Raw genomic sequence first — 27,485 nt, 5'->3', positions numbered from 1 at the left:
CGAATAAATGCACGTATCGCAGAACACAAGAATGCCGTCAAAAAAGAAGAAAAAACCTCCTCTCTTTTCCAACACATGAAAGAAACAGGACACGAAATTAATTTTGCAGATTCCAAATTGCTCTTTAACATGGAACATCACCACAAGAGAATAATCATGGAAGCCATCGAGATAGAGAAACACCCTCACAACATGAACAAGCGTGACGACACGTCCCGCCTGCCAGACATCTGGAAATTAGCCCTCCCCACAAAAACCGACACCAGGACCAGAGGCACACAGAACGCCATCACCTATCAACCACACCAGACCCAAACCCAGACCCTCTCCACAGATAAATTACAGACTCCATCCGGTAGCCAAACCATAGTGGCACCTCCGGATGCTGCACCCCCCTGCAATCCCTACACAGATCTGGCTGGCACAGGGCACAAAACCACAGCTCGCCCCTATACACGAAGCCAAGCCAGAGCACAACTCAGTGCAGTACAGCCATCTTCTCAGAAAAATCTCTTCACAAGCTCAAAAGGTCAAGACACGAAAGCTATAGCAACTAATCCACACTTAATGACCCACCTAAGTGGTACTCAGAATATCACTCAAGATATCACTCAAGATATCCCCCAAGTAATTAAGGAACAAAAGAAGAAAAGGCACAATAACCTGGGAACTTCTTCTCTGCACCACACCCCCTCAACAGTATTTATAGGAACTCAAACACTGAGATCCTGCTCTGTTCCAGTAACAAGAAGCCGAAAGCACCAGCCTGAAGATGACGAGTGAGACCTCGTCGAAACGTCGCCTAGACACCCCAACTCTTACACGGGAAGACACCCGAAGACACCAAAACCTACATTCCTGTACCCGTGAAAATCTACGAAAGCATATATATATATATATATATATATATATATATATATATATGGCAGAAAACTAGCTTATTAGGTTTGCATAATGCCTGACTAAAACAGCCTGCAACACATTTGTAACGCAAAAACCATTACAAACTATAGATTATAGTGTGACAAATCAAATACAAATGTTTCATATTTTGGTTTCTTTGTTAGGAGTTTATTACTAACAGCATGCTTTTATTTATTTTTTTCTTAAAAAAAAAAGTTGCAGCTTAACTTCTGACACATCTTACCAATCTCCAAGACTCCAAGGAAAAATGGCAGGATGCAGAAATTATTCCCCAGCAAACTGCTTTGTGGCCAATCAAAGAACTAGTTGTGGACCTGGCAATAATTTAACTACCACCACTGTATGGAGCCCCAGCATGACCTGTGGGAGATTATACGGAAAATGGCCATAGGCTCAGAAATGGAAAAAAAACAACAACTGAGGTGTAATCCCTGCTCTGGTAACACGAGAGGAAGGGGTGGGGAATCCCTTTCAAATTACCAACTGTCCCCCAGTATAATAATCAATGGAGTAAACTGAGAATGTATCCTATTGTGAAAGGTCTCAAACAGCATTGAGACTGGTTGCTTCTGAGACTATTATTTAACATTTTCATCAAGTGCTAAGTGAAGCATGATCAATGGGTATGGCCAGGTGGACATCTCAAAATGACATTGAGATTCTTGGAACATTACAACAAATGTCATATTGTAGTTGTGAGAGTTGTTTTCCATTTTATGGTAATACAAATGTGCAGTGCATATTTCAAAAATTGCAAATAACTCTTACTGCCAAACCTTAAATGAAAAGCTGTCATTGCGATTTACTGTCATTAGGATTTTCCACACTGCGCCACACCTTCAATTAAACAAATGGAGCCCAGAAATAGAAAGAAGTGGAACACTGCTGAGATGCATCACCAGCGTTATTGCACAACTTTCCCAATGAGCACTGAAGAAGGTCCAAGACTTTAGAATGAGGCATTTACATCTCAGCTGTCAGGCTTCCAAGCGTATCTACATTATTAGGGCCACACATGGAACCTGATGTTCATGCAAAGCAGATCCTACAAAGATAGCAGAGTCTGCAGGCCTGATATTTTTCTCCTGCCCACCTGCCAGCTTCAAAATGCTCTCCAGAACACTAAGAGGCCTTCCTGAACTGCAGTGTCTGCAGTACATGACTGCTTGTGACAGAATCAACTGAAACCTGATGAAGGAACCTTACATAACCAAGGAGCTCTGCTTGTGCAATAAAAAGAGTAGAAAAGAGTTGATATCATCTCACTGGCAGAGGAGTGCCTCTAAAGCCTTATGCTGTGATTCTTTCTAGCTATGAGAGATCATTTTAACTGGAGAGGATGGGGGGGGGAACCTTCTGTTTTGAGCAAAGATCTCTACTTTTTGAAAATCATGGGAGGATTTTTAAAATGTATTTCTTCCATTTAACCCTACCTAACCCTGCTCTTCCTCTGAAGAGATCAATGATGCTTAGATATGGTTCCCAGACAGCTTTCTATCCAAGCAGCTTACAGGACCAGACATGCTTTGATTCTGTGTTAGACTGTATCATGTACCTTTGGACAGTTCTCAAGATCTAAAGTGGCAGTCCTCATGCATATACCTGGCAGAAGAAAGGACATGCCCGAAAAGGGACTTGAACCCTGAATAGTAAGATTTCAAGGTTGATATTCTAAAAGTTTAACAATTCAGGCCTTTAGACAGAAAAAACAAGTACGGGAAGGGGAAGCTTCTCGTCCATGTGTGCCCATAAACGTATATTTCATCTATTTATGGATCAATCAAGGAACACTGAATGTAAAGACAGCACGTGACAGTCTCTAAGCTACGCAAAATGAAGTTTACAGTAATAGTCTGCTAATTTCAACGGAAAGCTTGTTTCATATCGTTTAACAAATTAATTTAGAAAATTGCAATTAAATTTTTGAAAGGGGTGCTAAATTTTGGAGATGTATTTATGACTCTTAATAAGTGTCAGATGGTAAATATTTGGGATTGTCCCAGAATCCTTTCATAAAGGAGTATGGTTTCATCTTTAATAAAACTTGATCACTCTAGGCTAAAATTCTCTCCCAATATACTGCAGGGCTCCAGTTACACTAAACATCAGTGTGAAGGCCTGGGGAACATCACAATTTCACCCATATTTTCAAGCATCTGTAATTGTTGCACAGGTGTTGCTGCAAGGGCAAAAAGGTTGTGACCCTGAGATTAACTTAATGGATATTTAGGTATTACGGGAACAGAAGGTGATCTAATAACCGTGGTGTGCACATATGGAACAAGAACGAACATATACAGTAAACAGACACCTTTTCTAAATTATGAAATGAGCCAGATCATTACACAGATCTTAGCAAGGCTTTTATATTAAAAATGTACAAAGTTTTAACTGAAGTCACATACTTGCAACGCACACACTGAATGAAGTACAAGAATTAAACAAAAGAGCATCCTTATTGCAATTTATAGGGCAATTTTAATGACAACTACACAGCTAAGCTTCATTTCCCTCCCTCTTTTATAAAAGCTACAAGAAATTTGTAGCTCAACCTAACGTTGAGAGACACAGGCACTTCGTCATCGCCCATCACCCCCCCCCCCCAGTTTAAATATAAACACACCTCAGAGAGCTATTTACAGCTCATTTTTAAAAGTGCATTAGGGACTCTCATTCTTATGGATAAAAAAGGATGGCCTCATGCTACTGTCCATTGGACATTCAGTTCCTCATGTTTCATTCAAATGGTATGAAGTAAAAAACCCCCGCTGTACTTCACAAACACCTGAGGTTCCACGAGGAAAATTGTGGTGCAACACTGTATCAACCTTTGTGATAAAATACCTACCATCTGTATTGTTAGAAAGATCACTTCGCTGCACTGAAGAACTACAGAGCGACCAGAAGGAACATTGCCTCCTTACCCCAATTTTGGGAATTTACCTCTCTTCAATGGCCATGTGGCCCCATCTCTCTCTGTTCAGGAGAGTTTCCCCAAACTTCTGAAGTTTTTTGGGAGGTGAAGGGGCTAGAGGGGGTGAGAAATTCATTGCTGCTTCCTTCTGCTTGCACTACAAGACAAGTAATTGTCTCCATATAATTGCTTTACTAGATAGGCAGTATATAAGGCTCTGATCCACCTGTTCAGCAACTACATGCAGGTAGGGTCCCTGGCATTTTCTGTGCTCCCCTTACCTTCAGTTGCTTTAATATAATATCCCTTCTCTTTACTTGGTGGGATATCCAGCAGCTGCATGACTCTATCCAGCAATCCATGAATTATCTCGAAACCAGGGTTTTTGTTATAGTAGACAGCACAAAGATGCCTATGGTTTCTTGTACCGACATCTGGAGAAGAAAGAGGAAACCAAAATTATTGGCTTTGCACAGACTGCATTTTATTGCTCTTGCCTGCTTTAATCCAACTTTGTATCAGTGTTTATTTACAGTTACACACTGACCATCTGTAGATCAAAAGAAAAATACAGAATGTAATAACTTATTAAATAAAAGTAAATAAATAAGAACAAGCAAAAATAAAAGGTCTTTTCCGAGGCTTAGTTCTTTTGCAATATAAAACTCTGAATTGTACCACTTCAGACTAGTTGTGAGCGTTGTCAAGACTGAATCTTTGACTTTTTTTAAAAAAGAACCTTCCAACTCATAGAAATCTAGCATGTCAAGAAAAAGCATTTTAGCCTAGCCTTCTGCTTGGCATGCTGATTGTTGCTATAGTGTATAAACGCCACAATTATACACAGTTTAGTGTGATCTGAACAAGGCCTCAAAGGGCCTCCGGCTCATCCTCATCAATGGAAGAATGAAGCATATAAAATGCAATGAAAAACACAACTAGCATATACTGTAACAACAACAAATTTAAACCTCCACCTGCAGTCTGAAATGACACAGTCCAGGCAGAGCTTTATTACCACAGAGAGGACTCGGCCAAAGTCTGAGTCATATCCAGGCAGTACTAACAGCTCTAGATGTCTCTCCCTCTCTCACACACACACACTCATGACATCCAGATTTGAAATATTGTACTTGATTATGAAGTTCATTCATTACAGACCAAATAGAGTGTTTGCTGCCAAATCTAAGGTAAGCTTTCTCAGTTCATTCTAACTAACTCGGAAACTATGGCGTCATTCCACAAAACAATTCTGCTGTGTTTTAAAAAAATGGACCAGCCAACTATATTAACATAAATTTCATATGTATTGTAGTGACTTCAAAGCACTGTCTGAAAAACCTGTTTAATACAATTTGCGAGCCAAGAAAACGCAATGAGAAATAAAATTGGTAAACGCTGCCCTCTAGCAACAAAATTTCATAAGACACTTGCATTTGGGTGAAGTACATCTTTTTTTACCATGTTGTTTTACAAGGTCTCCAAATGATTAGTTAAGACCCATGAATGATCTAATTGCAAAGCTCTACGTAGGGCTCCTGAAACATGGCGGATAGAATAAGTAAAAGGACAAGTGATTTAAAATATCAATTCAAAAGAGAGACATTTCAATAAAAACAGAGAGCTATTGTATAATCATCAACTTTACCCACTGAGTAAGTATATGCTGAAAGCATTTCAAAATTGAGGTATCATCCAGTCTAGTACAAAAGCAGAGCGGCCACCTGCAAGGGGATTCCCTGACATTCAACAGAGCCCTGTTTCGCCTTCTGCACCTATGTGGATGCATGAGAGCACTCAGCTAGTGCAACAGGCCATGGCAAGTCTATTTGTGCCTTCCAATGCATACCTCTATGCTGTAGCAAGCAGAGCGGAAAGGCTGAACAGGGATATGGTATTTCTCATTCCTCCTGATGCACTGGCTGAGCACACCCATGTATGAACCCATGGCAGAGGGAAAACAGGAGATCTATCAGTGCGCTCAGGTGGGACTCAATCATGCCCTTGATTTCTGAAGACATTAGCATTTACTGAGATTATCTTACCTATGGTGGAATCTTTCACTACAATGTCAGAGATTTCAAAGAGTTTCAGAGGTAAAGGCATTTTCCTATTAGCAGCAATAGTTTTCAGAAGACCAGGCAAGAGAGTAGTGCGCGCCACCTGTAGGGCACATAGGGAACTTTATATATTAAACTTGTCTCTATAGGTAAGAACAGGGCTCAGCAAACTTTTTCAGCAAGGGGCCGGTCCACTGTCCCTCAGACCTTGTGGGGGGCCGGACTATATTTTGAAGAAGAAGAAAAATAAATGAATTCCTATGCCCCACAAATAACCCAGAGATGCATTTTAAATAAAAGGACACATTCTACTCATGTAAAAACATGCTGATTCCCAGACCGTCCGTGGGCTGGATTTAGAAGGCAATTGAGCCGGATCTGGCCCCCGGGCTTTAGTTTGCCTACCCATGGGTAAGAACATCTCCAACTGAGAGCAAGACGTGGCAACATACACAAGAGTCAAGTATCAGCATTAATAGGAAATATATTTATTTCTCCCTTATTTCTCCCCTACACTTCAGCAATTCCCAGCCTCTTACAGTCCGCCAACACAGACCAACATTTGCAGGACTGTCTATGTAGTAATTATCTAAAACAAACTGCCTGTGGAAAAAAGCAATACTATTAAACTGGAGAATACAAGACTGAAATTAAATATTGCAAAAGATACTCAGGACTGACCACAAACAATGCTACCTATAAAACATGGCCTATGAAAGGCTTCTGATTGACATATTTCATACTTACAGTGGTGCCCCGCAAGACGAATGCCTTGCAAGACGGAAAACTCGCTAGACGAAAGAGTTTTCCGTTTTGGAGGTGCTTCGCAAAACGAATTTCCTATGGGCTTGCTTCGCAAGACGACAATGTCTTGCGAGTTCCTGCTGGGTTTTTTTCCTTCCCCCCTCCCTTTTTCTAAGCCGCTAAGCCGCTTATCAGCTGATCCGATCAGCCGATAAGCCGCTAAAAGCCGCTAATAGCACTAATAGCGCTAATCCGCTAATCCTTCAATGGGCTTGCTTCGCAAGACGAAAAAACCGCTAGACGAAGAGAATCACAGAACGGATTCTTTTCGTCTTGCGTGGCACCACTGTATATGCCACAGTAAATAAAAGTTTTTCATTAGCCATAACAAGGAACAAGCAGTTTTGTATTCTAGCCTAAAACTCAATTTATAATCCTCACCTGAAATTCTGCTGTTTTGGGATTTGCTATATGCACAGCTTTCGTTGTAGAGATGTCAACTCCCAGTTTATTAGCAATGTCTTCTTGGGAACACTGATATGAAAAGAAACAAATTAATTAAAACCCAACCAAGTTAAATAGAACTCAATTTCAAAAATTACTAATAGCAAAAAATAAATATCTAGGAATGGTCAGGATATGAAGGCTGGCAACACTAAATCTAACCGGGCTGGTCTGTGTTTAACTTTTTAAATTTGAACATGTAGTGCTGCATTTCAACACTAGTTATGTTATCTATTAATTTAGTACATTTGTTAGCCATTTTCCGGCATAAGCTCCTGAGACGGTGCAATCTTAAAAACACAAGAAATCTGAATATAATCCAGCCAAACCATAAAACAACAATGGAAACTAGCTATTCAAGATACTGGAAAAATAGAAGCATTTGCCTGGAACCAGAAATTCATCAAACTTCTTGTCCAGTGAGCTTCACTGGTAAAGCATGCCAAACGCAGCACACCAAGCCCTCCCTTGGGTCACCAACTGCCTCCCCTCAAATAATGGCAGAACTCAAAGGAGAACCTCTGATGAAGAATATATAGTTTTGGACAGATTTTTTAGGACAAAGGCTGGTCCTTCAGAAAGCCAGGTCTCAAGTTGCTTACAGCTTCAATACTTAACATATTTAACAGCGAACTGTGCCTAAAAATGGACATTGCAGCTCTTTTAAGAGCAGGTGAGATGTTCTCTGTAAGACTGGGGTGTGGAACGCATGACCCTCCAGACGTTATTGGACCGGGCCTGAGGAGTTCCTTTTGGCTCAGGTATTAGCAGATCTATTAGTCAAGCTCCACTCTCTTTAATGTAGGACAGGACCAGCATAACTTACTGCCCCTCCAGAAAAGATGTTTCCAACAGGGCCTCAGTTCTGCAGAATCACTCTTAACATCATTGGGCAATGACCAGCTTGCTCTCTTACTGGCCACAACCTTCCAAAAAGGAAGGTTCTTTATTTTTCATTTTCTCTCTTCATCCTGCTGATAAGCTCAGGCAGGGTCTTAGAACTCAAAAAAACCAGAGCAACTATTCCTTTTTCACAGCTGTGAAATTTGTTTACACTGAAACATTAGCAAATCAGAGCCTGACAAAATGATCATACACCACTCCTGATGCCTGAATCCTCATTGAGATTATAGCAGTCTTAAATAGTTCTTTAACACGCACCAGAGAAAAAGTGAGCACTTCGGTAAAGCCTGCCGCTGCCAAATCTTGTCTCAGAAGTTCTGTGAGCTTATTGAGAGGAAGCTAGAGGGAACAGAAAATAATTTTGTCATCTTTCAGCTCAATGAATATCATGGAGATGACTGCGAGAACGGCTTTTCAAAAAACAGCTACATCTGGCCTTGACTGAGGAAATGCAGTTCCCAGTTAGAGATTTAATATGGCCTCCAGGTTTAAACGTTGCCCTCCCCCTCCCCAAGCCCATCCACTGCAGGTCTTTGGAGTTTCTCAGATCAGTTGGGCATCTGTTTTGTATCCCTGCTACAGTAAACTCCCATTGCTAGAAGACATGACAGAATATTGTTTTAATTCTTAGGCGCAGTTTTCTTCTAAGAACCCTTCTGGCATACTTCTAGCCTTTAAACTGACAATACAGACTGTTTACTTAAGGGTGCAATCTTACTTGATTAGCTATGGTGTATGTTTTCGGAATAGTCATCTGAATGTTATTATAGCCATACGCTATTGCTGCGTCTTCTATGATATCACATGCATGGATAATGTCAGCTCTGGTAGGAGGGATTTCAACCTCTATATTGTTCCCATTCGCTATGACGTGTGACTTCAAACACATCCTGGTGAGCAGCTTTGCAAGGTTTGATGGAGTCTCACTAAAACATAAGAAAGAGTAATTTTAAAGGAAAATATCACATGGTTTCATTCTGAAGCCACTGCCTTTCATTTTCACAGCGATCAAGCTAAAAAAAATGCCAAGACTCACAAATCAATCCAGGAGATAAAATAGTAGTATTTTTGCTGCACAACAGCAAACCTTATGATACTTGGTGTTGAACAAGTCCTTAAGACCTTTAAAAAACAAAACAAAAAAACTGCCTTATAATTTTCAATCACCCGCATTGGCATTTCAAGCAAATATCGTTACCCCCTCAACTTGCACCAACATTTATCCTCTCACATTTATGAGAGGAAGTACACAAATAGGAGTTTGAAAAGTTGCACCCAAGAGAAAGTGTGAAGTAATTAAAATGTCCCAGATCTCAAACAGACTGGTTTCATCCAATAAAGTGAAGCCTAAGTAAAAGATGAATAGTGCCTGTTCCTGACTGGAGCTCCTGCTAGAATTATATTATCTGGTGTGTATTTTCTTTTTACTTCTCGAGGGCAAGAGATCAGGGGTTGTATGGTGCAGTGCAGCAGTGTATAATTATGGTGTTGTACGGTACTATCACTGTTGAAAGGTACTATGCAACTACAATGTCCCTGACAGATGGTCAACCAACCTATAATAGAAATAGGCTGCTTTGCAATGGACAGCACATATTTGGATACAGTTAATCAGCATTCCCTATCCTGGTGTCTTCTAATCGATTTTGGACAACAGCTCCCATCAGCCCCAGTCAGCATGGCCAACTATCAGAGATGATGCAAGCTGTAGTTTAATAACATCTGAAGGTTGGGGAATAAAGGGCAATAAAGGCACACAGCATCTGATGACTAAAGGCTCAAATGGCAACATGGTTGTCCCCTCCATACCTAAACCAATGCTGTGATACAAAACAACATACCATCTCCAATCTCCCAAGTACCTTAGAACTGGACACCTAAATTTCGTAGCACTATCATCAAAATGGAAGAGAGCAGTCCCAGGAGCAGAAAGGTTTTAGAAGTTCAGCAGAGACATACACCTTAGCATGGGTCCCAGTTTGGCCCATAAGGCCATTTCCCCCAAACTAAACCCACCCACCCCACACCTGATGCCAGCTGCCAATCCAAACCACGAGCCTTAAAGTGTTTTCCTGATTGTGCATTAACAAGAGAGGTTTGCTCTCGCTGTCAGTCAGGGGCACACAGCAGTGCAACTGATCCCAGAAGAAAGCAGGTCCTGGTGGCAACTTCAAGCTCCCTGGAATCCCATGGGGAGCTTCATAGCCAGTCAGTCTTTGAAGGGATCTGCCAAGAGCCCTGCTCAGTACTATCAACCAGCTGATCAACAGGACCTCAAAGCGCCGTGCCGGACTCTTTGCGACATCAGGTGGTTGACTAATTTGACCTGCAAATGATATGGGAAGGAAGGACATGGCCCAATAGCCAGATCCAATTCCCAGCTCCTGTTGTACAGATTAAGATTTCAGGTGTGGCATGGGTGGACGAGATCATGTGCCACTGAATCCGAGCACTGACATATGGGAGATGATTGGCCTTTAATTTATTTAATTTGTATATTGCCCTTCATCCCATAGATCTCAGTTCACAACATAAAAATACAATATAAAAACACAAAATACATAATAGAAACAAGAGCAACCCCCCCACACACAAACGAATACCCCTGCTCCCTCACCTCCTTCCACAAACACATTTAAAAGGGTATAGGATGTTAATCAGCCAAAGGCCTGGTTGAAGAGGAACATTTTTGCCTGGCACCTGAAGGTGTATAATGAAGGTGCCAAGGTGGGGAGAGCATTCCACAAATAGAGCCACTACTGAGTGACAGATTTCCTGGTAGCAATGCTATAGCTAAAGAAGTATTTCAGTGGAACAGTAATACAAGTAGAGAATGTTGGATGTGTTGGGATTCCATTCCAGCCTTTGCTGCAGACATGGGTTTTTTACATGTCACATGTCTGTTTACATTCCAGGACAAATTGCTGGTGTGAGCGGAACTTCCGCTCTGTATTGCTTTTGTTTTTAATCTCTCTCTGAGAAGACGGCAAGGAGAGATGCCATGTTTTCTTTGTCCTGATTTATGTATAATAAATGAGTAGTTTAGTATGTGCCTACAGCTTCAAGCCTCTTCTGTTGCACAGTTCACACTGCTGAGTAATGTGTGCTCAAGTCTGCAAGCTTGAGTCACTGATGTACATCGGAGCAGAGGTCGATGAATCTCCACATCGGCAAGGCTGAGGGGAGATGCTCCAGCTGGGGCCGAGCCAGCTGGCCTTTCGACCCCCTGATTCCAACAGGATGGGTCCATACTTGACTTCATTGTCAAGTATTTGTCTTTGTTCCTCCCAATGAGGAAAACTATAACTTGCATTTCTGTCCCCAAATGAGTCCCACTAACACGACACATGGCAAGTGCTTTGGAATATCATGATATAGTACATGGCATCTTAGATTGCTTTTACGGGGTGCTATATTATGTGATAGGTTTAATATGGTTGTGTTTCAGTGATGCATCAAGACCGTGTTTCTCATCTTAAGTTTATGCATGTTGTTGAACCGCTCCTTTGTTTTAACAAAGGGAGATATGTAAATAAAGCAGCAACAACAACAAATAAAAAGGTACAGCTTTGGAGCAACAGTACACATCCATTCAGAACTATCCAAGGAGAACGATTACTGAATGGTGGGTGCAACATTTATTCAGAGCAGTAGTTGGCACTGTGGTATTTTGTAAGGTCATCATGATAGTTCTCTAGCCTGTAGCATCACACACTGAGTTCATTAATACGTACAATAGAACACTTTGAGACTTGAAATTTAAATAAAGTGGTACCTACGGCATTCTTGGCTCTACCAAACAAATTTTCATTATGTTATTATTTTATTTTAGTTGGATTTTTTGTTGTATTTTGATATTTAACTGTACAGTGGTGCCCCGCAAGACGAATGCCTCGCAAGACGGAAAACTCGCTAGACGAAAGAGTTTTCCGTTTTGGAGGTGCTTCGCAAAATGAATTTCCTATGGGCTTGCTTTGCAAGACGACAATGTCTTGCGAGTTCCTGCTGGGTTTCCCCCCCCCCCTTTTCCTAAGCTGCTAAGCCGCTTATCAGCTGATCCGATCAGCAGATAAGCCGCTAAAAGCCGCTAATAGCGCTAATCCGCTAATCCTTCAATGGGCTTGCTTCGCAAGACGAAAAAACTGCTAGACGAAGAGAATCACAGAACAGATTCTTTTCGTCTTCTGAGGCACCACTGTATATCCAAAAAGTGGGTTATATATCATAAAATATGGATCTCTAGGGTTTAAGCACCTCTCTGTATTCTCACCAGATCCTAAAAATGTATAAACCTAACAAGCATTAAAAATGTGACACAAATGCTGTCAATGGAACTATGTGCACCCTTCAAAGGAAGACAAGAGATTTAGCAAACCTAATTCCAATTTTCTTATTCAGTATTTCAGGCTTTATCTTTTCCCGACGATAAGCCAGCTCCTGCAAAGAAGAGAGGAAGTTTTAAGTATAGAAATCTATTTTCTCTCTAAGCGTATCACTCTCCTACATACGTAATTAAAAACCTACGGGGAATTTATGTGCCACTCAGCACCCAGAACAATCCAGACCATGTTGGCAGAAGACCAGAAAGCCTACCTGGACAGAGTGAAGCAATCAGCTTGAGGTGGCAGGATGAAGGTAGGGGCGGGAGTGGCAGAATACACAGGCTCATTTTTAAGTACTGGCCCTTCTAGGGAAATATTTAGGCTCCACTTCAGGTTGCAAAGCGTCCTGGCACTGCACTTGAAGATGGTAAGTGGGACAGTTTTGGGGAAATAGTTGGAACATTACCCTGTAAAAGAACTCTATGATGTGCAACGGAACAAACAAGGGTACCCAAAGTGCTCTGCAGCAGACATGCAAGCCGGGAAAGAGAAAATACACCCTGTCTTATGACTCCTTTCAAAAAATCAATGTGTATTTATTAGTTTGCATTTATGAAAACAAAGCTCCGGTTGCATCACTTCTGCAATACTCACTGGAAAATTGTAGCTTTTTCCATTAGGGTAAGTTACTTCTGCTGCTTCAACACTGGAGGAGGGAAAAGCAAACAATGTTTAACTTGCGGGATACAGAAGACATGAACATTTTTTGTTTTTGTTTTAAGTGCTAAGGTTAACTCATGTGAAGTCAAATCAGTAATGATTAAATGGGCACAGGATTTAGGTCATAATATACAATCTGAAGACTGGATAAGACTTTGGAAAGTGAATTTGAAATTTACGGATTGTATATTGTTGAAAGAGAATTACATGAAAATGATGTATAGATGGTACATTGCAGCAGTAAAACTGGCAAAAAATGTATAGAACAGAACAAAAAAACTGTTGGAGATGTAAAGAATCATAGAATCATAGAGTTGGAAGAGACCACAAGGGCCATCGAGTCCAACCCCCTGCCAAGAAGGGGAAGGTACATTTTATCATATGTGGTGGGATTGCAGAATCATTAAAAACTTTTGGGAAATGATATATAATGATTTTTTAAAAATGTTTAAGATTTTATTTGTTAAAAAACCAGAAGCTTTTCTCTTAGGTATTTTAGGACAAGAATTGCTGAAAGAAAAACGGAATCTATTTATGTATGTGACAACAGCGGCAAGAATCTTAATAGCTCAAAACTGGAAGACTGGAGAAGTACCATCAAAAGCACAACGGCAAGAAAAGTTGATGAACTATGCAGAACTGGCCAAGTTAACAAATTGCATGAAAAGGATAATAGTGACTTTGAAAAAGAATGGGAACCTTTTACAATATATTTGCAGAAACGAGAAGAAGAAATGATCTCGTTGGCTGGATTTAAATAAACATTTACAACTTTATTTACTGAGAACAAGTAGTATAACAATGTGATAACATATTAAAGTATACAAACAGCAGAATGTATCATTTGATGTAACAAATCAGGAATGGTAGTTGATGGAAGTCAACAGGGAGGGAGAAAATTGGAAAATGTAGGTTTAGTAATGTTATTGGTTATTTGTTATGAGAAAAGAAACTTAATTTAAAAATTTTTTTAAAAAAGGTTAACTCACGTGAATGGCTTCTGACAGTATTCACTGAACATTGTGACAAGGATGTCAAGGACAATCTTCGCCTTTAAGAATTATATATATATACTGTTTAGTTTCATGTACATATTTTAAATACAAGACTACAATGTTAGCTCACAATAAGATACTAAAGCAGTGTATCACCTTTAAAAACTAACTGCTCCCCTCCCTGCCCAAAAAGTGAGGCAAGAGTTATCCAACCCAATCCCATTGGTTGAAGTCAACAGATTTTCCTGAAAATGAAGTGAGTGGGTGCCTGTGGCTGGCAGACGAGAGGATCAAGTGGATTATTGCTCTAAAATTAAATGTCCAGAGGAACAATCAGTCCAACAACTATGAGATTGTAGGATCTGGTGACTCCATAAACACCACCCTAAACTCTCATATAGACTTTGCCGAATATATATTTCTAGAGATTAATGTATGCTAGCAGCTTAGGTCAGCTTCAAAGATTAACCATTTCCAATTAACTTTGCAAATCGGAATTATACTTTCAGCAGAATTATACTGTTCAGCATCTTGCTGCTTTATCAAGCTTATTTACCTTGGTAAGATCTGTGGCTGTACATTCAATGAACACATTTCTGGTGTTAAGACTTATTTTTGTATGGTCCCCTGGAAAATACAGATACAGACATTTGAAGTCGTTTGATGCTGCAAGAGTGCTTTTATTTAAAATATGGGCAGGCTTCTAGACCTTGCCAATTTTTTTCCCCATACAGCAAAGACTTCACCTCAACTGAACACTGAAATTAGAGTTACAATTTGGTCCTGACAGGCATACTGATGTAATATGTACATTTCTGAACAACACTTTGTTACATTTACAGTCTACATTTCATTTTCTCAAATTTCTACACTTTCAAAACAGCTTATATTCTTCTTTTAATATAGATTTGAGAGAATCAGACTGAGAGAATAGATGAAAAACACCCTCAAAAACAGAAAAGGTTACTATGCAACACAGGTTTCAGCAAAGAGATAGTATTGTAACTGTATTGGTATAAGCAAAATAATGAACTTCACCAGACCCTAACAGAAGAAGAAAGTCATGAGGTAGCAGATAGAAAGTACTAAATTAACACAAAATAAGAAAAGCACAATCTTACCATTAATTATCGGTGGCATTGAAAGCACAACACCATTGCTATCATAGATAACTGGGTAAAGGGGTTCATTTTCAATAATGTGTAGATAATGCCTCAGATGGCTATCCGTCTAAAACAAATAAAGCAGAAATATTTACATTTTTTTTCCTAAGCAGTTACTGCAAGGTATCATCCTGCGATTGTAGCACCACGATATTATTTAAACAAAAGGAAAACATAACACTGCTGCTTCTAACAGATGTGTTTCATTCCTAGCATAAAAAAATGAAAAAACATATGCTGAAGTTTCTCCAGAGAAAACATGCATGGGGAAAAATGTGAATTGAGCATCATTATGATGTTTGGTTCAACAATGTAACTTTCTTCCATGTATTTTGCTTTAGTCATATTTTTCTTAAACTCCCTATCAATTCCAAAACTGGTTTCCTATGTAGTATGGGGAGCTAATGGGGGGGGGATGAAACCTCATTGTACACAGAGAACTAGTTGCATCATCTTCTAAATTAGGGCAGTCCAAATTTTCATACCAAGTGGGCCACAAGAGTAGTTCAACACACACTGGATTAAATTTCCATATCATAAATTAAAATGCTCACAATATATGTAAAATTAACATACACAATTAATATTATGTGTGTGTGTCTGTGTGTACACACAAGCACACATAATTAATAGTTAATTATTTAACTATTAATTAAATAGTTATATTACAAATTTAATACACAAATAAATGTGCTTTCATGAATAAATGACAAAAATATTTTTTAAAGGCTTTAAGATTTTTTTTTCTTGAATGCCGCTGAGCGCTGCCAAAAAAGGCCTCGCAGACCACCCTGTCTAAATTGTGAACAATGTGTCTCTACACCTGCATTTTTCTTGAAGATACATCTTATTGATTTGTAGTCACCTACCCTGTACAGATCCATGATTTCAGAAGCATTGTATTCCTTGTCCTGATTCAAAGGTTTGAATTTAATTTCAGATGGCGGCTTAGCTGTGTATGTAAATGGGCCAGAGATTGTGTCAAGATCATGGGTACCAATAGCTACCAATGATCTTTTCCTATAAAATGAAAACAAGACAAATTAGCAATGAAGATTCCAACCACTCCAGAAATTCCTCATTAAAATATACAGATATCACAGAGGGGAAGCAGGCAGAGGGCCTTCTCAGTAGTGGCGCCTGCCCTGTGGAATGCCCTCCCAGCATATGTCAAGGAAATAAGCAACTATCTACTTTTAAAAGACATCTGAAGGCAGCCCTGTTTGGGGAAGTTTTAAATGTTTAATGCTGTACTGTGTTTGCAATATTCGGTTGGAAGCCGCCCAGAGTGGCTGGGGAAACCCAGCCAGATGGACAGGGTATGTATGTATGTATGTATGTATGTATGTATGTATGTATAAATAAATAATCTTCTTTATACAGTGGTGCCCCGCAAGACGAACGCCTCGGAAGACGAAAAACTCGCTAGACGAAGGAGTTTTTCGTTTTCTTAGCCGCTTCGCAAGACGCATTTCCCTATGGGCTTGCTTCGCAAAACGAAGCTTGCCCCGCAAGCTCCGGGGATAGCGGGGAAGCGCAGCGCGTCTTCCCCGCTGTCCCCGGACCTCTTTTGAAGCAAGGGGCGGCGGGGAGAAGATCGCTTCTCTCCGTTGCCAGCCCCGCGATCTCCGGGGACAGAGGGGAAGGCGCGCGCGCCTTCCCCTCTCTCCCCGGACCCCTTTTGAACCAAGGGGCTGCAACGGGGAGAAGCGATCTTCTCCCCTCCGCCCCTTGCTTCAAAAGAGGGGACAGAGGGGAAGGCGCGCGCGCCTTCCCCTCTGTCCCCGCAGATTGCGGGGCAGGCAACAGGGAGAAGCAATCTTCTCCCCGCCGCCCCTTGCTTTAAACAGGGCCAGGGACAGAGGGGAAGGCGCGCGGCGCTTCCCCTCTGTCCCCGGACGGTCTCCATAGGAACGCATTGATTGATTTTCAATGCATTCCTATGGGAAACCGTGCTTCGCAAGACGAAAAACTCGCAAGAAGAAAAAACTTGCGGAACGAATTAATTTCGTCTTGCGAGGCACCACTGTAGAAATATTAAATCACTTCTGCTCAGTGGTCCAGTTGTCTTAAACAGCCTTCAATGTTACACAATAATATGCATATCAAAAGAGACCATGAAAAAAAGATTTATCCAAGCTTCTTCAATTAGCCCTGATTTTTTTTAAAAAATAGCTAAATGCTTTAAAATATAATGAAAACAGGGGTGTGGGTGGCGCTGTGGGTAAAACCTCAGTGCCTAGGGCTTGCCGATCGCATGGTCGGCGGTTCGAATACCCGCGGCGGGGTGAGCTCCCATCTTCGGTCCCAGCTCCTGCCCACCTAGCAGTTCGAAAGCACCCCTAAGTGCAAGTAGATAAATAGGTACCGCTTTCTAGCGGGAAGGTAAACGGCGTTTCTGTGTGCTGCACTGGTGCTGGCTCGCCAGAGCAGCTTCGTCACGCTGGCCACGTGACCTGGAAGTGTCTCCGGACAGCACTGGCCCCCGGCCTCTTAAGTGAGATGGGCGCACAACCCTAGAGTCGGACACGACTGGCCCGTACGGGCAGGGGTACCTTTACCTTTTACCTTTATAATGAAAACATAAAAGACCACCTTCTTCTTCAATCACAACTTTTCCAAGAAATTGATCCAGTTGCTCGTCCCCCACTCTTGCTGCTGCAAGGCAGCACTGTATTTGAACCCAGGCTCATGGCTTTTTTCTCTCTTTCTGACCAAACCATAAGCAGTAGCAAGCGTTTGGTCTTGGCTTACTGCTCCTGCTTTGCTTGAGGAAAACAAATTGTGAGCTCAGGATTGGGTGTTAATGTCAAACCAAACCATGATGTAGCTCCCAGCAACATGGGAAGGGAGGAGTGAAGCAGCAGTGATTTGCACACTGTACACAAGATTGCTGTGTGTTCGCCTTTACATTATAGTGAAGCTTAACTATGGTTTAACACAATGTGTGAATGCTGCCAATGATTCATAATTCACCATTTAAAAAAACAACAACAATGTAATTTGTTCAACTGTATGCAGTATTGCCAACTAACCTGCATATATTTTGATGTAATTTTTCTTGAAGATCAATAAGGCTATCATAGCGGTTCTTGTCAAGAGTTATATTACGAAGCACTGCAGCCACAGCATAAGGACGGACTTGAGTAGTCTGCAATGTGTAAGGGTACATTACGAAGATTAGGGAATTTGACAAAGCGGGGTGGATTCTATTGTGCCACTAGGAAGCAATCCCAAAACACAGAATATTTTGCAATTAATTTTCACTTTGGGGGTGGACTCCACAAAGAAAAAATTACCATATTCTATCATGAAACTCTACCTAGGAGCAAGAAAAGGTTGACCAAGATCCAAAGAACCATGGAATGAGTTCTGGGATCCCTCAAGGTTGCTTTACATTTGCTTTTATCAAACTACAAACCCCATCCCTGCAACCCACCACCTATACAGTAATATGGTAAACTGTGTCTGAAACTGAAGAGTTTTTCAAAAGCAAGCTGCTGTAACAGCACAGAATTCTGAAATCCAAAGATAAGAAGTGAACATTTCACTGAAACAGTACAAACTCCTTGCTTGGCGTTTAAACTGTGCCAATATTCACAGATTAATTTGTCCTCTCACATGCATATATTCCTGAAGATACACACGGTGACCAAAAGCCTTACTACAGCTAACTTCGAATTTTACTTTAAATCCAATAAAGCATAGACTTCAGAATTCCTAAAGAGAGGCCCCATCATCATCACTTATGACAAACATTCATTGAAGTGTTATGTTGAGATGTAATTATGTTTTATTTACCTCTTCAGTGATGGTCAGCTTTTGAATTTCACCATTAGGTGGTGTGATCTTCTTGTATCTTGGAGCCCTAATTCTAAAATATTAAGCAGTGAGATTAACATTCAAGAACAATTTTTACACATATACAAGAAAAAGTAACAGCACTGAACCATGGATCCATGTTGTTCTCCAAACAACATATGCAACTCCTAAATATCAAACTCCCTTCTGCCACCTTCTAGTCAGCCATGCACACACGTGCACATAGGGCAAGAAGAAGTCTGTACCTTAAATATTTTAAATAGAACCAAACTTTAAGTGTTATTCAATATTTTAAAGCATCTAAATACAACTGGAAACAGTTGGTACCTTTTTTTGCTAGAAAGTATTAAAGTGCAGAGGTTGGATGTCCATCCATCATGGATGCTTTAGTTGAGATTCCTACATTTGAACTAGATTGAACTAGATGACCCCTAGGGTCTTTTCCAGCTCTACAGTTCTATCATTTTATCATTAGAGATAAGTCTTACTGGATTCAATAAGTGGCTGAGGAAATATGTGTAAGATGTAATGGGTGCTACTATCAACACATCATTTTGCAGGAAAATGTTGCTCAAATATAAACAGACATCCAATGAATGCAAATACAAGTTACATAAAACAAATAGAACAGAGTAAAATCACGTTTCTAATAATACTCAACTTTTCCTTGAAAACATTAGAAAATACTGTGAGTTGGACTTAAGAGTATGTGTGTAAGTCAATACTCTTGCTTCCTAATGCATTGCAGTGCATTTGGAGTGCTCTGTAGATCTGTTTTACTTGCTTTAGAAACTTCAGCATCTACAGCCTAGTTACACAAATGCTTTTCAGGAACAGACCAAATGGAAGTGTTTTACCTAAGCACTTATTAGTAAATGAATAAAACAGGTTTGCAACATCTCCAAATACTACGGTACCTTTCTTTAAAGACCTGAAGTCCTCTGACGAGACCTTCTAAGCAAAGAAGGTCATATCGGTTAGCAGGAACATCAATTTTATAGAGAATGATTTCTGATGCACCCTCAGCCTTTTCACCACCTTTCTCTTTGCTTATTATTTCCTTCTCGGAAGTCTGAAATGAAACAAGCGTACTTCATAGGAAACTGTTTTGAAATCAGTAATACATATATGAAAAAAATAAAATGAGTTTGGTTAATGTGACTTTCATACAAACATGCAGATCACTAATAAAACACAGTTGTACTGAAGTTTTAAAAAGAAATGGTTGTCTATACCAGCCAGAGACATACAAATGTTTGACAGCACAACCCTAACTACTTTTACTCAGAATACCAAATATGTTACAACTATATTTTTAGCAAAACTTGTATAGTGAAGCAGCTACATAACAGTGACAAGCCAAAGACCTTTTTTTAAAAAAGAAGCTATAAATTCTACTGACAACTAATTGCAGTCATTACTCATTAACACACTATTAAGTTTGACAGCAAAATAATAATACTGTACAGACTGGTTTTTCAGACCTCACCATTTGGAGAAACTTTTAGTCATTAACTTACTATAATAAAGTTCAACTACAGCCTGAACTTAGGAAAGATTATATGGAATAAAAAGTACTAAAAGTATACTAAAAGTATAGTTTCACTATACTAGTAGGCTGTTCATTGAAGAGGGTCCTAAATATTCAGGAATAAAGTTTTGTAGGATGGCAGCTGGATTACACAACAAATGCCACAAATTAAATATCTTTGCAAGCAGATATGTTAATAAAAATAATTACTTACAATTTCATCAAGTTCCAATCCAAACTCAAAGCATAGTTCATCAAATTCTTCATCCGCTGGAAAGGAATTTGTTTCATTAATTCTGGCATGTGCTAATATTTACAGTAAGTCAAAATGGTTCAGTCCTTGAAAAGGGCAACTGATTTCACCTGCTCGGTTGCAGAAGGGGCCAGAAAGTATATTAATAACTCCAGTTCTGCAAAGTATCTAACTTCCCACTCCTACTTTAAAACATTGAAGGTATCTATACGTAATCCATATATATCATTTTGCAACTTGGTATAGTATCTCTCTTTGTGCTTCCTAGCACAGTAATTTAACATATGGTTACTAATTGCCAGTTGACAAGTATTCTTATCAGCTACATATAACCTCCCATTTGTGTTCCTCATCTAGCCCTTTTCACACTCTATATTATACCTCTTTCCCTCTTCATTGTACCAATTACATTTACTACCTGTGCAGTTTCTATTATAGAATGGGAAAGCCCACAGCTACGACAAACAAACAAATCTGAATCTAAAACAACAACAAAAGGCACATGAAGCTACAACCTTCTTCCAAGTATGTACAGCCATAATTTTCAACCACTGGTACCTCAAATTAAGTAGAAATGGGGAAAGGACCCCTGGTGTTGAGCCTGCTTGCATTGCAAGGGGCTGGACTGGATGACCCTCAGGGACCATCCCAACTCTATATGTAGTTCTATGATTCTACAGGAACAAGGGCTGGGCAAGACGCCTTCTGCTTTTCCCAACTCCTACAGATGCATGAACAGATCATAGCTGTCAACTTTTCCCTTTTCTTGAGAGGAATCCTATTCGGAATAAGGGAATTTCCCTTAAAAAAAGGGAAACGTTGACAGCTATGGAACAGATCCAGTCCAGGAATTCAATGCTTCCTTCCTTTGGCTGTGGAATGAATGAACAAAACCTCTTTCATTCCTTCTACAAAAGATAGAGGCACGCCTCAGATTTCAGTCTGACCTGAAGCTAAAGGCATCTTAATAAATAATAATAATAAATATATTATTTACACCCCAGCCACTCTGGGCAGCTTACTGGGGCACACGCACAACCCCCGCACCAGGACCCAGCCTTCCCCTTCTCCAGACCCCACACCGACCGACAGACCTGCAGGAGCCTGTCATTCCTTGCTTTCCCTTTCCCTGCCAGGGACCCCAGCAGCCTCTCAAGGCCTGATCCTGGACACATTCCCCCCAGCTCGTCTCCCTGGATTCCCTCGGCATGAGGGATGCCCAAACCCCGCTGGCGCGAGAACCACCACCACCACCCCTCGGCCCCCGCCGTTCCCCACTTACTGTAGCTCTTGCCCAGCGCTTGGAAAAGCAAATCCCGCTTCACGCTGACAGTCGGCATGGTCAGCAAAAGAGACGACGGGGCAAGAGCACCTCACTGCGCGTGCGCCAAGCGCGCCCCTGCAAGGAAAGCCCTTTCGCCGGGTCGGGCCTCGGGCCCTTTCCTTCTTTAACGAGTGCTGGCTAAATCAATGCCTGATCCGCGCCGCGGCGCTCCGATTCCTCCCAGCTCGCCCGGCTCACCCAAGGGCAAACATAGGCTGTCATGAAGATAGTCGAGGGGCTAGATCATTATCGCGGCGCCTCCGTCAGCAGATGGGAATTCGCCTGCTGTTTGGGTGATCTTTGATCAGGCAAGATGAAGACAACTAAATAACGTTTGCATCAGCAACACGCTCTGCCCATAGACTTACGTAGGGCTGGAAGAGAATTGGCAGCCCCCCCCCCCCGGCTTCCGGACTCATTCAGTTCCGCCGCCTGCAAGCGAGGCAACGTGTTTGTCTCTGAGTGCAAATGCATAGAGCGAACCGAATCTGCATTTAGCTGCGTGCTGGCTGCGGGGCAGAGAGCTGCGAGGGGGCGAGGGAGTTGTTAATTTAACTTTGCTGTGTTTTGCTTTTGGCTGAACTTTATGCATTAACTGCCTTTGTACCCCAGTGTGTTTTCATCGTGGTTGTGGGATGGGTACAGATGATTGACAGCGTGGGGTCCTAGACATGTCTGTAGGAAGGAAGCCCCATCGAGTTCAGCGGGGCTTACTCCCAGGCAAGCGGCCCAAGGTGTGCAGCCTGAGCACATGGATACAGTTAGCAAACTGAATTCACGTGAAACGTCTCTATATCCTGTTATATTTGTTCTGGTTTCAGGCAGGTAGCCATGTTGGTCTGACACAGTCGAAATAAATTAAAAAATGGTCCAGTAGGACTTTAAAGATAAAGGTAAAGGGACCCCTGACCATTAGGTCCAGTTGCGGATGACTCTGGGGTTGCAGTGCTCATCTCGCTTTATTGGCCTGGGGAGCCAGCGTACGGCTTCCAGGTCATGTGGCCAGCATGACTAAGCTGCTTCTGGTGAACCAGAGCAGCGCACAGAAACGCCGTTTACCTTCCCACTGGAGCGGTACCTATTTATCTACTTGCACTTTGACGTGCTTTGAACTGCTAGGTTGGCAGGAGCAGGGACTGAGCAACGGGAGCTCACCCCGTCGCGGGGATTCGAACCGCTACCTTCTGATCGGCAAATCCTAGGCTCTGTGGTTTAACCCACAGCGCCACCCGTGTCCCTAGTAGGACTTTAGAGACCAACTAAGTTTGTTCTGAGTATCAAGCTTTCGTATCTGAAGAAGTGTGCATGCACACAAAAGCTTATACCCAGAACAAACTTAGTTGGTCTCTAAGGTGCTACTGGACAACTTTTTATTTTTTTGTTCTAGTGTCTATGTCCTGATAGGAATTTGCAGCGGAATCCTGTATCTGAAATGTTCTCTTTTCAACCAGAAAAATGGAGCCAGCAACAGTTTTAAAAACTTTTATATGACAGCTGCTGTCAGCCACCTTCAGTCTCAGCCCCAGGGCCAAATCAATACAGTGGTACCTCGGGTTACATACGCTTCAGGTTACAGACTCCGGAACCCAGAAATAGTACCTCGAGTTAAGAATTTTGCTTCAGGATGAGAACAGAAATTGTGCAGCGGCGACGCAACGGCAGCAGGAGGCCCCATTAGCTAAAGTGGTGCTTCAGGTTAAGAACAGTTTCAGGTTAAGAACAGACCTCCAGAATGAATTAAGTTCTTAACCCGAGGTACCACTGTACAATTTGATGTTCAAAGTGAAGAACAAGATGGTGCACTTGCACACGGACCTATTTCTACATATAGAAACTGATTGAACTGGCATTTGATGCTTATGTCGGCACTGGTGACAGGGCAGCAGGCTCCTGAGGACAGCAAGATAGCTTAGGGAGCACAGGGCCAGCCACTTGCCACCACTCTCTCTCCCACCCCCAAAGCACCAGCTACTCCTCTTAAAGGTAGGGCTAGCCCTGGCTCTTTAATAGAAAGTGGTTTTAAACGTTCTCCCAAACTGCCACATGAGGATATTAACAGCAGGTGACATTGCATTTACCTTGCATTATACGGTCGTCATATGCCACTCAGCTTCAGTTCCAGCCCAGGCTGTAATGTCAAGATAACAACCCTCATAAGCCAGTCTGCTTCTCTTACCATGCTTGCTGCTCCCCCCCCCCCCCAAAAAAAAAATACCAGCATATCTCTCAGCCTCTCTTTCACATCACACCCATTTCACACCATGTATGGAGACAACAGCACTGGAGAGTTTATTTCTCCTCTCCTGCAGCAGGAAGCATTTGCCAGACAACTGGGCGGGGGGGGGGGGCACAGAAAATTCAAATATTTAAAATGCATTAGAACAAGTTTGATGGACGAGTGCAAACTTTGGTCTTTACTTCTACTATTTTGTGAGATGGATATGTTTGTAATGGTACCAATCAGTGTAGCATTAAAGTCATAAGACTGAAACATGTCTCAGCATTTTCTGTTCCTTATTCCATCCTTGATTGATCTCCTAACAATGAGAGCCACAGTGTCAAATAACCAAGAAATCTCAACCACAGCCCAAAGAACATGTCGTAATTGTTATGTCTTTGCTGGTTTACCATGCTTCAAAACGCACACATCTTTCTTTCTTTCTTTCTTTCTTTCTTTCTTTCTTTCTTTCTTTCTTTCTTTCCTATGTAAAACTTTTCTGTAGAAAAATTGGACTAACTCCCTCACTGGGGGTCTTCAAGCAGAGAGTGAACAGCCCTCTGTTGGGGACACTCTCGTTCTGATTTTCCTACATTGAGCAGGATGGTCCCCAGTTCTCCAATTTGGGGGAACACAATCACTGTAAGAAACAATTCCCAAAGCTATAACAAGATAGTATTTTGATTTGTTTGTAAGGAACATAGGAATCTGCCATATACCAAGTCAGACCATTGATCCAACCAGCTCAGTACTGTCAACACTAACTGACAATAGCTCCCCAGGGTTCCAAAGATAACAATCCCAGTCCTACCTTAAGACGCCAGGGATTGAACCTGGAACCTTCTGCACACAAAGCCGATGCTCTGCAGCTGAGTCTACAGCCCTATTGATTTCATGGAGTAAGTAATACTATTGCTTCATCTGGTTCAGTATTGCCTATGCTGACAGCAGATTTCTACAGTTTCATTCAGGGAACTTCACCAGCCTTTCGGGAAGTTGTTGGGGACAACCTATGACCACATGCATGCAGCGCAGGTGCTCTACCACTGAACTGTAGCCTGTTACTTCCCCATTACCCTGCAGTAATGCTGCAATTCTAAACACATTTACTAGGGAATCTACTTGAACTCAGCAACAGTTACTTCTGAGTAAGCCTGTTGAGGAGTGCCCTGAAAACATAAAAGTAGGATTACCATTTAATGGCTTTTTCACTGTTATCTGCCCCAGTCCTTCTAAAGGAGGGATGGTGAAATTGTAGTCTGCCCCCCCCATGCTGTTGTACCATAAACTCACAGTTTATGTGGGGGTTACATTCCAGGGGTCACGCCTAAAGCCATAATCACAAAAAAGTAAAAACACATTGGGTTCAATGACATGTGGAATTGCCAAAGTTTTTTTTTCATGGACGCCTGCCCCGATTCTGCACCCCCCTTTTAAAAAAACCAAAAAACATTTTTTGCCAAGTGTGTTAAGCTGAATGCACACAAGTTAAATGCATGTAAGTTGGGGGTTAAAGGTAAAGGGTAAAGGGACCCCTGACCATAGGTCCAGTCGTGGCCGACTGGGGTTGCGGCGCTCATCTTGCTTTATTGGCCGAGGGAGCCGGCGTACAGCTTCCGGGTCATGTGGCCAGCATGACTAAACCGCTTCTGGCGAACCAGAGCAGTGCACGGAAACGCCGTTTACCTTCCCGCCAAAGCGGTACCTATTTATCTACTTGCACTTTGATGTGCTTTCAAACTGCTAGGTTGGCAGGAGCAGGGACCGAGCAACGGGAGTCCCGTCGTGGGGATTCAAACCGCCGACCTTCTGATCGGCAAGTCCTAGGCTCTGTGGTTTAACCCACAGCGCCACCCGCATTACTGTATTTCAATTCCCAACATGTAAGAGAATTGTAGTCCAGTTATATTTGGAAGACCATGGGTTCCCCACCTCTGACCTAAAGAGATCTGTGTTGGACTGCACATGTCAGATTAGGAACTGGGCGCGTTCGTCTGGTGCAGCAAACACAACCAAGTGACATTGTAACTCAATTTATTATGTCATGATAAGCTTCTGTGGACTCCAGTCCACTCCATCAGTTACATCTGATGGACTCCAGTCCATGAACACTTCTGCCATAATCAATTTCTTAAGTCTTTAAGGTGCCACAATATTTTGTTACTGATTTGCATTATATTGCTTTCAATTTGAATTTGCATTCCCACATACATTCTGGCACTTGATGCAAAAAGACATTTTTAGAGCATAAGAAGACTAGAATTGGGTGTTGTTGTTTTTTTAAAAAAGCACAAACTATTGGTTTCCCCCAGATTCCACGTCTACTAGCCCCACATAAGGGAAGATGCAGAGGAGAAGTCAGGAGTCAAAATGGGGAAGAAGCAAATGTAATACCCTGCCTTGGCTGTGGACAGGTTTGTGATCAGTAGCAGAGGGGAAGTGTGTGAGCATGAGTCTTTGAGTAAGTGACAATGAATGGAAGCAGGAAGAACCCAACTTAGGTCATCATGCAAAGCATTTAAGCAACTAGGCTGAATCATGCAGATGAAGATTGTTTAAGGTATACCGAGTTGCTACTGATAAAATTAGTCAAGGATCAAGAAAAAGAAGTTTTTTGTTTCAATTTTGGAAGTGTAAATACAGAGTTTCAATGCTACGTATGTATATTTCTTTTTAAAATGTTCACAAAGGAAAATGCAACTAACTTGAGAAACCTCATGTCTTCCCAAATCTCCTATTAACCCAAAGGGAGGGAAGTCAAGATAACGAAATCAGGGGAAAGGGAATTCCATCGGTAGGCAAACTGAGCCAACTTGTAATATCACCTGGAATCCATTGTTCTGCAGACACTATGGCTAGCCTTCATGAACTTATATATGGATTTATTCTCCTCAACTGTTTGTGTACAGGGGAATACCCACTTACGTGAGGGTTCCGTTACTGGCTACCACCCACGTCAGTGGGATGAGTGTATGTGCCATCTAGTCTGCCTCCAAACTGCCCCCTTTGGGTGCTGCAAATGGCACATGTCAGCAGTCGAGTGCGTTCTGATCATGCATGAGTGGGGAGGAGCCTGTATATGGGTGCC

General features: G+C 41.6%; 1 protein-coding gene and 1 long non-coding RNA gene across 2 annotated transcripts in view; one reads left to right on the top strand and one right to left on the bottom strand.

Moving 5' to 3' along the window:
* The window catches only part of FARSB (phenylalanyl-tRNA synthetase subunit beta), a 29,901-nt gene extending 7,612 nt beyond the window's left edge, over positions 1-22,289 (bottom strand). The window contains exons 1-16 of the mRNA XM_081192642.1: positions 22,138-22,289; positions 20,817-20,872; positions 19,989-20,143; positions 19,051-19,123; positions 18,285-18,400; positions 16,119-16,269; positions 15,208-15,316; positions 14,643-14,713; positions 14,081-14,142; positions 13,026-13,077; positions 12,425-12,486; positions 8,768-8,975; positions 8,308-8,388; positions 7,084-7,176; positions 5,884-6,001; positions 4,120-4,272 (exon numbers count right to left, since the gene is read on the bottom strand). Coding sequence (XP_081048768.1) covers positions 4,120-4,272; positions 5,884-6,001; positions 7,084-7,176; positions 8,308-8,388; positions 8,768-8,975; positions 12,425-12,486; positions 13,026-13,077; positions 14,081-14,142; positions 14,643-14,713; positions 15,208-15,316; positions 16,119-16,269; positions 18,285-18,400; positions 19,051-19,123; positions 19,989-20,143; positions 20,817-20,872; positions 22,138-22,195 — 1,618 coding nt within the window. The 5' untranslated portion in view covers positions 22,196-22,289. The remainder of the gene's footprint in view (positions 1-4,119; positions 4,273-5,883; positions 6,002-7,083; positions 7,177-8,307; positions 8,389-8,767; positions 8,976-12,424; positions 12,487-13,025; positions 13,078-14,080; positions 14,143-14,642; positions 14,714-15,207; positions 15,317-16,118; positions 16,270-18,284; positions 18,401-19,050; positions 19,124-19,988; positions 20,144-20,816; positions 20,873-22,137) is intronic.
* A 289-nt stretch (positions 22,290-22,578) lies between these two features.
* Positions 22,579-24,670, top strand: LOC308586341. The gene is made up of 2 exons (XR_014007829.1): positions 22,579-23,723; positions 23,963-24,670. It is a non-coding gene; the product is annotated as an uncharacterized lncRNA (long non-coding RNA).
* The last annotated feature ends 2,815 nt before the right edge of the window (positions 24,671-27,485 follow it).

The sequence above is a fragment of the Podarcis bocagei genome, assembly GCF_964188305.1.
Source record: "Podarcis bocagei genome assembly, chromosome: 4".
NCBI lineage: Eukaryota > Metazoa > Chordata > Lepidosauria > Squamata > Lacertidae > Podarcis > Podarcis bocagei.
Note: the sequence above shows the minus strand (reverse complement) of the source record. Positions and strands in the feature narration are given on the sequence as shown.